The following is a 14,784-nucleotide window of genomic DNA, read 5'->3' as shown; positions in this document are numbered from 1 at the left end:
TCACTTGACACGGAATCGCCCATACATATTGGGTAGTCGAAAAAGTCTTTTCGTATTTCTAATCAAACTTCAACACATTTTTTTTATATTTATATTATTAAACCAAATATGTACCATTTTGGTCGACCACCTTTTGCCTTGTTTTCTTCTAGAGACATTATTCCATCAGTATAAAACTTTTGTGGTTTCTCGGCGAAAAACTGCGAAAAGTAATTTTCACAGGCTTTTCTTGAAGCCAACTTTACTCCATTAAGGGAGTTCTGCATTGACCGAAACAAATGGTAGTCCGATGGTGCAAGGTCAGAGCTATGTGGTGGATGCATCAAAAAATCCCAACCAAGCTCTCCCAGTTTTTGCCGAGTCATCAAAGATGTGTGTGGCCTAGCGTTGTCCTGATGGAAGACGACGCCCTTTCTGCTGATCAGTTCTGGCCGTTTTTTTTCGATTGCTTGCTTCAATCTCATCAGTTGTTGACAGTAAAGTGTAGAATCAATCGTTCGAGCAGGCTGGAGCAGCTCATAGTGGATGATTCCTTTCCAATCCCACCAAACACACAGCATAACCTTTCGAGGCGTCAATCCTGGCTTTGCGACCATATGTTGAGCTTCAACACCCTTGCACCATGATCTTTTTCGCATATTATTGTCGTATTTGATCCACTTTTCGTCTCCTGTTACCAGTCGCTTCAAAAATGGTTCGATTTCATTTCGTTTCAGCAAAGAATCGCAGATGTTAATTCGGTCCATTAAATTTTTCACAGACAATTCATGTGGTACCCCAACAGTTTCTTTTTGTAACCAGCCTTTTTTAAATGGTTCAAAACCGTTTGATGATGAATGTTTAGTGCCTTGGCGATGTCATGGCAGCTTATATGACGGTCCTGATCAATCTTTTCCATAATTTCATCGACTTTTTCAACGATAGGTCGACCGGAGCGAGTTGCATCTTTCACATCGAAATTTCCAGAACGGAAGCGAGCGAACCATTGTTGTGCTACACGAACTGATACAGCATCGTCTCCGTAAACTTCACAAATTTCATTGGTGGCTTGCGTGGCATTCTTCTCCTTTTTATACAAAAATTTCAAAATATAGCGAATTTCTTCATTATTTTCACTTATTTTTGAACAGTTATAACTTTTTTTCAACTTCTCCGAATTTAATTTTTTTTGGTTAAATGAAGCTTAAAATGTCACCTTTCTAACACCATATGATATGACACAATGTGATTGGTAGTACTGGAGAGAGATGACTCCAACGACATCTATTGACAAAATACGAAAAGACTTTTTCGACTACCCATTATAATATATGTATATGTATTTTAGTTAAGTAGATTATTTTCCTAGACTAAGGCTAAATCACTCTTATTACAATTAAGCGATCAAAAAAGACTAGCAACAATTGCAAATAGCAAGAAGCTGTCACTGGAGTAGTTGCAATTTCTCTGCAAGTGGCGCTAAGCGAGAAAAGATGTTTAGCTGTACGGCCACGGGTAGTGTTATCAACATAGTCCACAGCCAGCAAGCAAGTCCAAAGCTATTACATAACTGCAGCAACATCTCCGTAAACTCACTAAATTTTTGTACGAACTTCCGGCGGCAACTCAATTGTCGGCAAATGCCTCCTTCCTCGACTTACTGCCACTGGAAGGGTCAATGGAGGCATGTTTAATGGTTTGCAAAAGTAAATGTTGAATATTTTGTAAAAACAAGCGCGCTTAATAGCCTGGAAAGTTAAGCAGTATAAAAGCAATGGCTGCCAGCGGCAATGCGCCTTCAAGTATGCAACGCAATTGCCAAAGAAAAGGTAATTTGCACTTGTACTTTGTGGTATAATAGTGCCAAGACTGAAAAAAGGTGGTAAATGTTGGTAATTGCATTGCCGCTGCCAACGCGAGCGCCGCCGCAAGGAAGCTAATGAAGCAATTTTAGAGGCAAACTTGGCAGGAAATTGTAGTGCTGAGTGGTTGGATTAATTTGCGGTGTGCAAATACTCTACTATTAAGGAAGAGTTTAGATTCTTGAAATGTAAGAGGCGACAATTAGTTATGCACAGGAGCTAGAGCAGACAACTAAAACTCCTATAAGGTGACTTCAAATATACATACCAAAAGGCTATAAAAGAAGGTGCCTGTTATTTGAATAGTAGCTCCAGCGATAGTGTCGCGAAAATATGCTGAGTAAAGTTTGTTGTGATTTGCGGCTGCTCAAAAGTGTGAGAGAGGAAGCGAGTTTAATTTTGCCGGCAACTATTGGTGTTGCGGTTTAATGTTCGAAATGGCTGTCATGCCAGGCACGCTGATTTTATTGCAGTAGCGGACGGGTTGGCGATTTAATTACTTTGAGTTTTTAATTTAATGACTTAAGCCATTAAATGTTACCGTTTTTAATGTGTGGGTATGCGAGTTTTTCGCTTCTGTATTTGTATACAATTTGTGTATATTTTACGTTACGAATATAATTCAACTCTTAACGAAGGGTCGCATGGAAAAAGCTTACAAATTTGGCTTTTATACTTTTTTATATAAATCCAACGTCTACCACTTATGCAGAGTTAACTTTTATTTAACCACTTAAGTTTTGGATGTGTGCACAGGTATTTTGACTGGCATTACAATGACATACTTGCACAATCAAAACTCCAATTCATTCTGATTGTAAGCGCTGCAGAATTGTTTGTGGTTGGCATGCTTCTAGATACCCAGTCGAATCAGTAGTATATTGAGCCGAAAATCTACGCACTTTCTGTACGTATTGGGCACAGGTTGAAGTGGAGCTTGCACTCATATTAAAACGTGCGGACGGAAGTAGAGAGAGTGAGTGTAGAATCGGAAAAAAAATGAAGAAACCTGAGTTAATGATCGTACTGCGCCAAAGAGTACCCAAGTGGTGAGCCTTAACCCCCAGGAGTTAAATTTGCGCTTACGAACTACTCTCTCTCTCTCTCTCCTAGCTTCACAGTGTGTGGTGGCCCATACATAGCTTCATCAACAATCCTCTTCCAATTCAGTCTCTCTCTTGCTTCATTTCTCCAATTACGAGCGTTCATCTTTATTAAGTCTACTTCGGCGCCATCAAGGCATCTCTTTCTTGGTCGGCCTCTCTCGTATGAACTACAATATAGCGCTAAATTAATCACTCCTTTAAAAGATTTTTGATTTTGCAAAAGGCCTCTTAGGTTAATCATATTTAGCACTTGTGAATCAAACCGCTGCAGTATACAAACAGACAAGCAATGAAGCGCATTAAGATCAAAATCAATATTTCCATCACTCAAAATCATATTTCTTGTATTTAGTAAAAAAAATATTCAAAAACAAAATTGGATGATTAATTTTGTGCCACATTGTCCATATGTACCCATTGTTTAAGTACTTGACCAAGACTCCGCAGACTGTTGATGTTATACAGTTTTACTAGACCTCCGAAAGACAGATGATTTTTTATATGAAATTACTCTTGATCCTCTACGACGCATTTCCAGTTTCTGATCGCCATTTTCCACAGATTGACTGTAATCTCGTCAACCTAGCGCTCATTTGATCTCCCTCGACTTCTTTGTCAAATGGGTTGTTATGTATACTGGCAGATCGCCATTTGGGCATTTTGCACATGTGCACCAGCTTCTGATTTGTTGACTTTTTTCCTCCTCCTCACAAAGAGATAAAATTAGAATGAATTACCGATTAGGGGCAAAGTTCATAAACTACGTTTAGACGAGTCATAATTTTCAAAAAAAAATAAAGACTATACTAAAATTCGATGGGCTTTAAAACTGCGTACCCAAAATGTTTCTAAAAATTCGAAATAAAATGTGTGAAGTTTTGAAATTTATTTTTTATTTGTATAAAATTTGCACACAGTTTGAATCTTGGCCTTAAATATCATAGTAATAGAATGAACTATATTTTCATAAACAATTTTTTTAAATTAAAACTTGAAGAGAAGCAAGTAAGTTGTCAAAACTTGTGAATAAGTAATTTCTTTTGATAATCTTGCTGCCGAACACTTTCTTTAATAAATAATTAAGTGGGCAGCCAAAAGTCTTTCCGTGTATATTCATGTACTTGTGTGAAAAAAAAAAATTACAGCTGGAATTTCTGTATTTTTTGGCTGGTATTTCTGTGGAGCATTGGCAGTTGATTAGTTGTCTCTCAACCATTAAATTTATTAGTGGAGAATTAGCGGTTTGTTGTTTTTGGTTGGATTTTTTGCTGCGAATAATGATTACTTAAAAATCGATAGTTTGTTGTTGGAATGCGTGTTAGCTGTTAAGTACTAATCTATTTAACAAATTACTAAAGCACGATTCCCGATTACTAAACCCTAACCCGAAGGTTTGTACCGTTTTTTTGAACTGCAGGCCAATCAAACACTAACAAATAGAAAATCGAAATGAAAATGTGTATCAAAGCGCATACAGTATGCTAAGCTTTCACTTTCCATTGAGAAGCGCTAATCATTTTAGCTAAGGACTTTACCGAAAACCTTCTCTACTTTCAAAGCGAAAAAATTGCGATGTTTATGAAATCAACTTATCCAAAATGTATGTCAATCACCCAATTTTTTAATAAGTTGAAAAATTTTTTTTGGTAAATATGTAGGGCAACACTTTTCAACTCTACTTTTCGCTAAAACCACTTATCCAAAAATTTCAAAGTCAGTGCAATTCGGCCCAATTGTCTTGCTCCTTTGTGAAGTTACTCAAGCTATTCCTACTAACTACAAAATGTCTTACTAAACTTGATAGCAGTATTGACCTTTAATCGGAGGGCATTTTCATTGGAGCAGCATTGTCCATACGTATGATTTAGATTAACTCACGCAAACGTCTCAAAGAATATATTTTCAATTTTGACAGAACTGCTGGACATGTTCAACGTCATTCCATATAAATTACGCTGGAGTATAAGTGGCTTCTCTTCGGACTATCAAAAACGATCTTACGGTTCACGATAAAGTGGCTGTCGATTTGTTTACCAAGAGGCTTTTCCAGGATTTGACATACCGTAAAATTATTGTCTGTGTAAGACTCGCCAGGTCTGAAGGCATATTGATTAAAGTAGATAATAACTGGTACATTTGAAGTCATATTGAAAAGTCATATCTTGCGGTAATAGGGGCATATGGAAGCATCATCTTTATTATGGGTGGAGTAACTTATGAGCCGCCGTAGCCAAATGGGTTGGTGCGTGACTACCATTCGCAATTCACAGAGAGAACGTAGGTTCGAATCTCGGTGAAACACCAAAATTAAGAAAAACATTTTTCTAATAGCAGTCGCCCCTCGGCAGGCAATGACGAACCTCCGAGTGTATTTCTGCCATGAAAAAGCTCCTCATAAAAATATCTGCCGCTCGAAGTCGGTTTGAAACTGTAGGTCCCTCCATTTGTGGAACAACATCAAGACGCACACCACAAATAAGAGGAGCAGCGCTGCCAATCACCCAAAAAGGGTGTACGCACCAATTATATACATATACCTTATGGGCAGAGTGAGAGTAGATTCCAATCACCGGGCTCAAAATCATTTAAAATCACCCTTAACAGCTTATAAAATTGCTACAGCTCAGCCGATATGGGCTGCAAAGGGCTTAATATTTTTAGTCTACATTTTTGCTTTTCTCACCTCGTCTTGCGAACATTTTTTCATCTTGAAAAGCGTCAGTGGTATTGCCATTCATTTTTGACCTTGCTCACTCACTAAATCAAATCACTGAGAAAAATTTCTTAAACATCTGATGCACTGACATTTGCAAAATACTTCTCATAGAGTGCTAAGAAAATTTAAAAAAATTCACAAAAGCTGCCGGAAGGGTGTTCCAGTATAAGCATTAGTTCTGGCCGACTATGTGTTTTATCGCCATATCTTTATTGCGTTTATTTTGTAAATATGTTTATATGAATACATCCCTTCCCATGCCTTTTGGTTTAGTCGTAAAAATTCCCAGGGGAACACTTTTCCTCATTGCCCTAAGCAATTTACATTATGAGTAGTATTCCCAACCCTCAGCTGAACTCACAACTTTACCATTCAAGCCAGTTAGCGGTTCTTCCAACGAACTCCTCACCGAGTTTTTATATCTGCAACTGTTTGCTGTTTATTTTCTTGTTGTTTCGTTTAAATTTTTTTAGTTCCTTTTTATTTTGCTTGGCGTTACAACTTCTTTGCCATTTCGTTTATGACTTTTTGTTTTAATTTTATTGCCTACCGCTAAGCATAAACGTTTTATGCGATGACTATTTAACATTTATTGTTATTTAAATATAAAAATATTTTAGATTCCCATCAGTTAATGTTTTCCACACCCTCGCCAGGCATGCTGAATTATATGTCTGTACATACTGTGTGCCTCGCTTTATGCCCGAAAAATAAGTAAAATTCCTTTTAACTACTTTTATATTATTTTTGCATTAAAAGCGTTTGATATGTACCCAACCATTTCCTTCTCACTCTGCCCCAGCCATGTGCTTCCTCACTCTCTTCATTTCCAATATTACTACCAGCCGCTCTGCACTTTGATTTGCTAGCCACTGTAAGCAAAATCGCTGGCGAAAAATGTAATTTGTTTACAAAATTGTATATGCGTGATTTTACCTTTAATATTAAGTACATTCCCTAACACACACACATACACTTCTATATACATGTACAGATTTATAACCTTCGTGTCTTCTCTCCTATTTGTATTTTCTTTGCAGTGCGATGAGCCATTATCCGCCGGTGACATTGTGGTCTTTGCCCAACGTGTCGGCTCTCAGATTTGCTGGCATCCTGGTTGTTTCGTTTGTTGCGTTTGCAAGGAATTACTTGTGGATTTGATTTATTTTCATCGTGATGGCAATCTCTATTGTGGCAGACATCACGCCGAGACGCAGAAGCCGCGTTGCTCCGCTTGCGATGAGGTATGAACGTATATATGGACAACCTGAATGTTTGTTTATTTAGTACTTACAGGTTGCATTTCCTTTGCTCTGAACTCTCTTGGCTTATGATTTTGTTGGTAAATCGTATTATGGAAATTCTGTAAGGATTCGAAGGATTTCGCATATTTAAATTGAATTTTCTTCTGGTTTACATATTAAGCTTATTAGAGTGAGTTTAGATTTTCAGGAGTAATAAGTACTGACATTTATTTGTTTCAGAGGCTTCTGAGTTGTGGATCTACTAAAGAATGTTGAGCGATTTTCTTTACGTTCTTTTATGTTTATATTAACCTAGTTAGGATTATCCGATTTAGATTAAATGCGCGCTATTTGGTTCGATAATTTGTTTACCATCAAGAAAATTTTGCAACTACTTGAAAATTTCATAAATGCAAAATGTAACTCCAAATTCTTCTTATTCGCCAATACTGAGCGCTTCTGATCAATCGCCTGCTTCGATCTATTCAGTTCCCTCTAAGACAGCTGAATATCAAAGAAAGGAGGGTGTTGAGTATTTATGGATGTTCAATGACTGATTTCCGGTTGTGCCAAGGCAGTGCTTCCGAAGAAGTTCATCAGATTTTTTATATTAAGATACCTACTAAATCCTGGCCTGACCACACGTGGCCAGAATGATTTTGCACCTTACAAGTTTGTGTACTTGCCCAGCGCTCGCTGAGTAACCGCGAAGTCTATCGTTCCAGGAGTAGAGCACAGGTTGTCAAGGGCATCTCAATTATCTTTTTTCATGGCGAAACTACCTCACAGATCCTTTGTCTGGCTAGCACATCCACTTCGCAGTTTCCCGCAATGTCGTCAATGACCAGGTACCCAAGTAAGCCTTATGTCAAAGAATTCGAATGTGATCGAGAGTGAAATTAGCCATTTACTAACCAGTTTAGAGTGCACCTTAATAGAGCACAGGACCCTAATTACCGCTTGGCCATTGGAGTAAGTATTTATTTTCTTGACAGTTAGTAAGTAAATAGCAAATCAGCTGATTCTTCGATTGCGGCTACCTCTGCTTGGAACACACTGCAGTAATCGGGTAATCTTAATTTAAGTCTGATGAGGAACTCTTCGTAGAATACTCCTCCGCCACATCTTCCGTCCAACTTCATGCCATTCATGAACAGGTTCACCTAGCCATGTCTCCAAGTGTTGCACCCAGCAAATTTCTCCCTGGATATAATGTAGGTGGAGATGGTTCCGCTTGGACTAAGTCGGGGTATACACTGATCCTAGGTCAGGAAAATAAATCCAAAGTTTCTAAGGACATTTGAGTATCCGTAAGAGAGGTCGAGCCTGGAGCCAAAATACAACTCTTGGTGAGATACTCATCTTTTGCCAATAGCGCTTTTGTATTCATACAAGGCTACTGTTGCCTTCCTTATCCTCTACTCAATGTTAGGCTTCCACGTTAGCTTAATGTCAAGGATTAGACCCAGGTACTTAAGTTTGTCAAAAAGCACCAACGGAGCGCCCCATATTGAGGCGAGTTGAGTCCATAACGTATTATATAACCGTACTCAATAGCGGCGAATCTTGCTTGATACCTTCGTTGTTGCTTTCGCATACAAATTTTTCGGTAAGCGAACAGAGCTCAAACATAGCGAGCAGAGTGATGAATCAAAGACGCCTTATTTAACTTTTCCGCTAATACCTAATTTATATGAATTACATATATGTAAGTCGAAATATATCTGCATTGTTCTAGAAGTCAAAGCAACTATTCACTTTTATGCTTAAAATGTAATTACTGCGGACTAAAAAATATTCATTGTTGTCGTATCATACGGTCCGGTGTCTAAAGTCGTCAGCAGTACATTGTAAGATTGTTGGCAGTAAAGGTCGGAATTGAGTTTTTGGTTCAGTGGAAACAGCTCACAGTGGATGCTTCCAACTTCCAGTCTCAGTAAATTCCAAAACAACCTTCTTGGCCTTTAATCCGTGGCTAGCGTTCGTTTGGATTGGTTCATCACTTTTTGATTACGATCTTTTTGTGACGTTGTGACCCACTTTTTATCGACAACTATATATAATACTCTTCCTTCTTACCTTTTTCAATTATTATTGTTTGTAACCTTTAATCTTTTCAATATTTTAGTCTTATCATACTTTAAGCCATTCGAATGGATACCAATTTCTATAAATCATACCTAAGAGAAGAGTTCAGCTTGCTTTTAGTGTCTACTGTATTCTAAGCCCCTAACCACCTAAAGTAAGGAGAAAATATTCCATCTTACTTAGATACAAATTTAGCATACATTTTCCACATAAGTGGACTACTATATTACTCTATGTACTAAACATATTTTTCCCTATTCCAATTTACCGCAAAATTTAAATTATACCTGTTTTTCTCTCATTCCAGATTATTTTCTCGGATGAATGCACCGAAGCGGAAGGTCGCACCTGGCACATGAAACATTTCGCCTGCTTCGAATGTGAACATCAACTTGGCGGGCAGCGCTACATCATGCGTGACGGCAAGCCCTACTGCCTCAGCTGCTTTGACACCATGTTCGCTGAATACTGCGACTATTGCGGCGAAGTGATCGGTGTCGATCAGGGACAGATGAGTCATGACGGACAGCACTGGCATGCCACTGACCAATGCTTCTCATGTTGCACTTGTCGCTGTTCGCTCTTGGGCAGACCATTTCTACCGCGCCGTGGCACAATTTATTGTTCGATCGCTTGCAGCAAAGGTGAGCCGCCCACACCATCCGACACCAGTTCAGGACCACAGCTGCGACCGACACATCGTGCCAGCACAACAAGTCAAATTGCGCGTTCACCAAGACCGGGGGCACGTCATAAGGGCAATAGTGGTGGTGTGACCGGTAGCAACGGGAAGAGCGCAGGCAGCGCAGGTGATTTGTTAGAAAGGCAAACGCGTCAGCGAATGGAGGTGGGCATTGATCGACTTATGATCGTAGGCAAGCTGGCGGCGGGATGTGATGATGTTATGCCACCACTACCAGGGGTACCACGGCCAGCGCATCCGCCACCCATCGACCTCACCGAGTTGGGCATTAGTTTGGACAATATCTGCGCAGGCGATAAATCGGTCTTTGGCGATACAGGAAATCTCACCTCTTCGCTGCCAGACATGCTGATGTCAAAGGGCGAGGACTCGCATAGCTATCAAAGTATTGACAAAATCAACATAAACTCACCGAGCGCATCGGAACTTACGCAAAGCACACAAGAGATTACCAACGAGCTAGAGCTCGAAAATGATAACGAAAACTGCGAGCTACCACATGACAACTATGAAATGCTATTGAATGTGAAACGCGCGCTTAACAAGTCCGATGTTGATGATGACGACGACGATGACGATGACGATGAGGATCACAGTGACGCACCAGGAAACGAGGCCAATGCACGCTCACACCTCAAAGAGGTGCGCTTCCATAGCGTGCAGGATACCATGTCACGCTCGAAGAGCTATACGGACAGTACCAACGCGCGGCGTAGACGACGAAAGCGAAATCAATCGCGAAGCTCCTCTGAAATGCAAATAAATCAGACAAACCTACGACTGCACAATGCGCAAACGCATACAGCGGGCGTACACAACAATCCTGACAATGGCGACGCGGCAAGTGTCTGTTCAACCTGTTCGTCCAGCTCGTCCAGTGATATGGATGACTATTTATATCGAATACCTGCGCGCAGACACTATGGCGGAGTGCGCGTGTCCTATGTACCAAACGATGCGATCGCTTACGAACGCAAGCGCAAACAAGCGGCCAGTGAGCAGCATTTGGGCAATGGTGGGGGTGGAGGTGGGGCGTCGTTGATTGGTGGCACAGCAGCAACAATGACTGCATCGACAAGTGGCGCAACGAGTGGCGGGGAGACGAAAAGTTGTATCATTTCATGACAGCCTCCGATCTTACCACCACCACCGCTCAGCCTTTGCAGCTACTATATACTGGACACGATATTGGAGGAGCGACGATTGGTAATGGAGGAAAAGCGACCGGGTTGTTTAAAGCGCGTTTGGCGCATGCTAACTGCCGGTGGCAAGGGTAAGAAGACAGCAGAGGAGATGCAAAGTGTTTAGAGTGAACTAAAGGGCATTAAAGAAAAGTTTTAAAGGAAGAGAGTATAAAAAATGCAAATAGCATAAAAATAGCATAAAAAAAAAGCACTTTAATATAGAGCGAAGTTAGAAGAGAACGCAAGAGAGCACTGCGCGACAAATGCATTACAAACAAACTTTCCAAAATATTTATACAAAAAGGCTGAGAAACATACTTTAAGGCATTGCTCCGCACACTTTTTCTCTGTGAGTTACCTCTGATGTCGCACTTGTATTACGAGTACTTAAGAAAGGGGTCTGTCTGGCCAATAAACCAGCCACATCGCTCGATATGCGAGCGTGCATAAAATGTTTGTATGTATAATTTTCTATTCATTTAATTTGCATCTAAGTTGGTATTCTGAATTTACCTAGGGTTGTAAAGAACTATCAATGCAAGAGCACTTGCTCTGTCTATAAGAAGCACTGAAGAACTTCCATATCGTAGTTGTAGTTTTAAACGAAAAACGAAAAAAGCGTATTTAACGAAACTGTGTACAAAATATATACATACTTATATACATATACATACATATTTTATTGAATAAGGGCTTAACAGAATATTGTATTTTATGACAAAAAAACTTTCCTACAATTACTAATACTCTCACAAAATTTGTTTCAATGCAATTCTCAGCAAGTTTCTGATTGTAAAAACAATTCAAATTGGAATAGCAAAAAAATTGAAATAAAAAAAATGCTATAAATCAGCGCTCCGTTTTAAATGTTACACGAAAGTAGTTTTATCCTTCATAGAGTTTTAGTTTATGAGAGTCTTTTTCAATGGAAAAATCGCCTTTTCTCGAATTTAAAAAGCTTTCAGTTTTACTTTCATACGGAAAGGGACCAAAATTTTAATTTTTTATTAAACTTTGGAAATGTATATGAAACCCATTTACTCGGAACCAAATTAACAAAATATGTCTCCATGTTATCTCAATTGATTGTACAACTTTAACACGGCGGAGAAAACTCGTACTAATGAAATAAACCTTCGCTGCTCATGTCGGGAGTAGATTTGTCTTCAGAGTGCAACAGTGTTAGGATATTGGGTACCATATGAATTGCGGCCGCCATAGCCGATTGAGTTGGTGCGTGACTATCATTCGGAATTCAAAGAGAACGTAGATTCGAATATCGGTGAAACACCAAAATGAAGAAAAATGGCAAACCTCCGAGTGTATTTCTGCCATGAAAAGCTCCTCATAAAAAATATGTGCCGTTCGGAGTCGGCTTGAAATTGTAGGTACCACCTTTTGTGGAACAAAATCAAGACACACACTACAAATAGGAAGAGGAGCTCGGCCAAACACCCTATTATTTCCTATATTTATTATATACATATTCCTTCTTAAATACTCAACAATTTTCAGGTTTATGACAGAAACGGCAAAACATAATAGAGTAAATTTAAACTTTACATTTTTTTCAATAATTATAGGTCATTCTCTTACAAAAACTTTACGAAATATAACTATGTGTAAATTAAAAAAAATTCATAAAATGTTCATTATAATTTCATAAAATTTAAACAACATTTTTGGAAAAATTTCCACTATGTAGTTTTTTAGCACATTAAATTTTCGAATACCAAAGTGGAATCTTCAAGTGTCCCTAAAATCGCGTTGATTTTTTAATTTTTTAAGTAGTCCCAATGCGAATCTATTGGTAAATCAGCTGATTTGTAGTTTTTTCTTTCGCCGTGTCAGAAGAGAATTAAACAAAGCGAATTCATTCTTTGTTTTCTAGTCTGGGGTAGTCCAGTGCATTTTATCCATACGACGCATGTCCGACTGTTTTTATGACTGTTTATATGAAAAAAAACAATCACAACATTGTCAGCAAAAAAAATTCGCGATTTTTGAGAAACTTGGAGTTTAGATTTTCTTAGACTAAATTTGAATGGGCTATAAAATTACGTACTTGAAATTTTTGTTTAATTCTGATGAGAATTTGTTGAATAAAAATATTAAAATTATATAAGAAACAAGTAAGTAAGCCGCTGTGCTATAGTTATTTAACGCAGTGCATATGTGCATATGTATTATATTTTAGTTATGACATCGCTTCACCACCTCGGAAAATCTGGAAAAACGTTTAGTATTACCGATATTAACTACTTAGAAAGGCTAGGTATTTTTCACATCTCCCTGATATGATGTTACAATGAAGAAACAAATGCTCTGAAATCTCTGTGGAGATATTATAAAAGCGACACAACTAATTTAAGCTTAAGCCGAGTCTGTACAAAGGAAAATTTTAATCTGCAATCTACTGTTAAATATCTTCAAGCATTCTTATGCTTTTGCAGGGTTTGCCAGTTTATTAAATCTTCTCCTGTTATACGCTGCCAATAATTTCCTTCCTTAGTTAACTTAGTACTACTTTCTTTTCTCAGAGTTTATTTTTAATGGTGAGTGTATAATACTATATCTATTGGCGGTATTCGGTGTTGCCAATATATTTGCTTCCCTTTAAATTTTTGGGCTTGGGACGTAAATGAGCTGCATTATCTTATTATCTGTCATACTATTTAGCTTCTTTACACACGCAGGAATCATTGAGGACTTTATCCCATATGAGACAAGGGAAATTCAAGTCTATTTTTTTCCAGACCTATAGAACAGATTCAACGTGAATTGGTAGGAAAACTGCAGCCCATTACAGAAATTGAGTTTCCAGAATCGGACTCAGAAAAGTTTGGCATAGAATATTTCAAGGGAGAGAGATTACTTTGAGGAGGGCGAAATAGATTTGGAAGCGTAAATAAACATTTTAAAATATATAAATAAACTAAATTTTCGGTTTGATTATAATAGATGCATTGAAATTAAAAGAACTAAACATAACTTTCTGCAGCAGCTATTTAGAAAAACTATAGTCCATTCCGTTTTATGTTTTTGTTTCGTTTTTACTAACTATGTGATCTAACTCCCAATCGAAACTGGCATGGAATACTTTATAAGTATAACTAGCACAGAGTAGTAAGCAAAGCAACACAATAACAAATCAACAGTTAAGGAAATCAGACAGCTCACATTTTCCATATTTCCTTTGCCTGTTACCAGGTTTGGCCAATCTGCTATGGCAAAAAAAAAAAATGTGCGCTCAACTTCGCCTGCCACGTCACTACTCGGCAATAAGTCGTTGTTCAGACGGCAAGGAGGTAACATTTTGCAAAGACTGTGTTAATTTTTTTCGTATACATACAACCAACACAACCTTAGTTCCTCTGTAAGCAAATTGCTCTCATAACACCGGGGATGTCAGCCGATCAGCTGATTATATCAAACTCGCTTAGAGCCGGTTGTCGGTCTGATCTTGGCCACACATTTTGAATTCTTTTCACCATGGCTTATTCCCGAGTATCTCGTTTAAAGGAGTTTGGCACACAGCGGGCATAAACACAAATACCAACCTGTTGGAAGAGTGTTTACTTTATTTTTTTTAATTTTTATGGAATAGTAAATAATTGTCAAATTTGATTAATGCAGAGCGATAGTAAACATTTCAAAGTTGTATAGGAAATAAACAGTACTCCGATCGGTTGCAACGTTTCTGTTTTGTAGCAATTACAAAATTAATTTTGAAGTTTTTTAACACTCTTTGGCTTATGGGCACGTCCTTTTATAATTTTATGCAATTTATGGTGAAAAAAAACTTCTAGGAGAGATTAGCTTCAAAATATAAAAATCCCCATGCAAAACAGTGCATTCTGTGCAGATTTATTAGGGCACATAGGTATATATTTTGCGATTTG

General features: G+C 38.3%; 1 protein-coding gene across 1 annotated transcript in view; it reads left to right on the top strand.

Moving 5' to 3' along the window:
• LOC129246239 (uncharacterized) overlaps positions 1–11,016 on the top strand; it is a 135,571-nt gene extending 124,555 nt beyond the window's left edge. The window contains exons 5-6 of the mRNA XM_054884887.1: positions 6,704–6,907; positions 9,303–11,016. Coding sequence (XP_054740862.1) covers positions 6,704–6,907; positions 9,303–10,823 — 1,725 coding nt within the window. The 3' untranslated portion in view covers positions 10,824–11,016. The remainder of the gene's footprint in view (positions 1–6,703; positions 6,908–9,302) is intronic.
• Positions 11,017–14,784: the final 3,768 nt, after the last annotated feature.

This window comes from Anastrepha obliqua, chromosome 4 (assembly GCF_027943255.1).
Source record: "Anastrepha obliqua isolate idAnaObli1 chromosome 4, idAnaObli1_1.0, whole genome shotgun sequence".
In the NCBI taxonomy this organism is placed as follows: Eukaryota; Metazoa; Arthropoda; class Insecta; order Diptera; family Tephritidae; genus Anastrepha; species Anastrepha obliqua.
The sequence above is the reverse complement of the archived record's forward strand: the minus strand, read 5'-3'. Positions and strand labels throughout refer to the sequence as shown.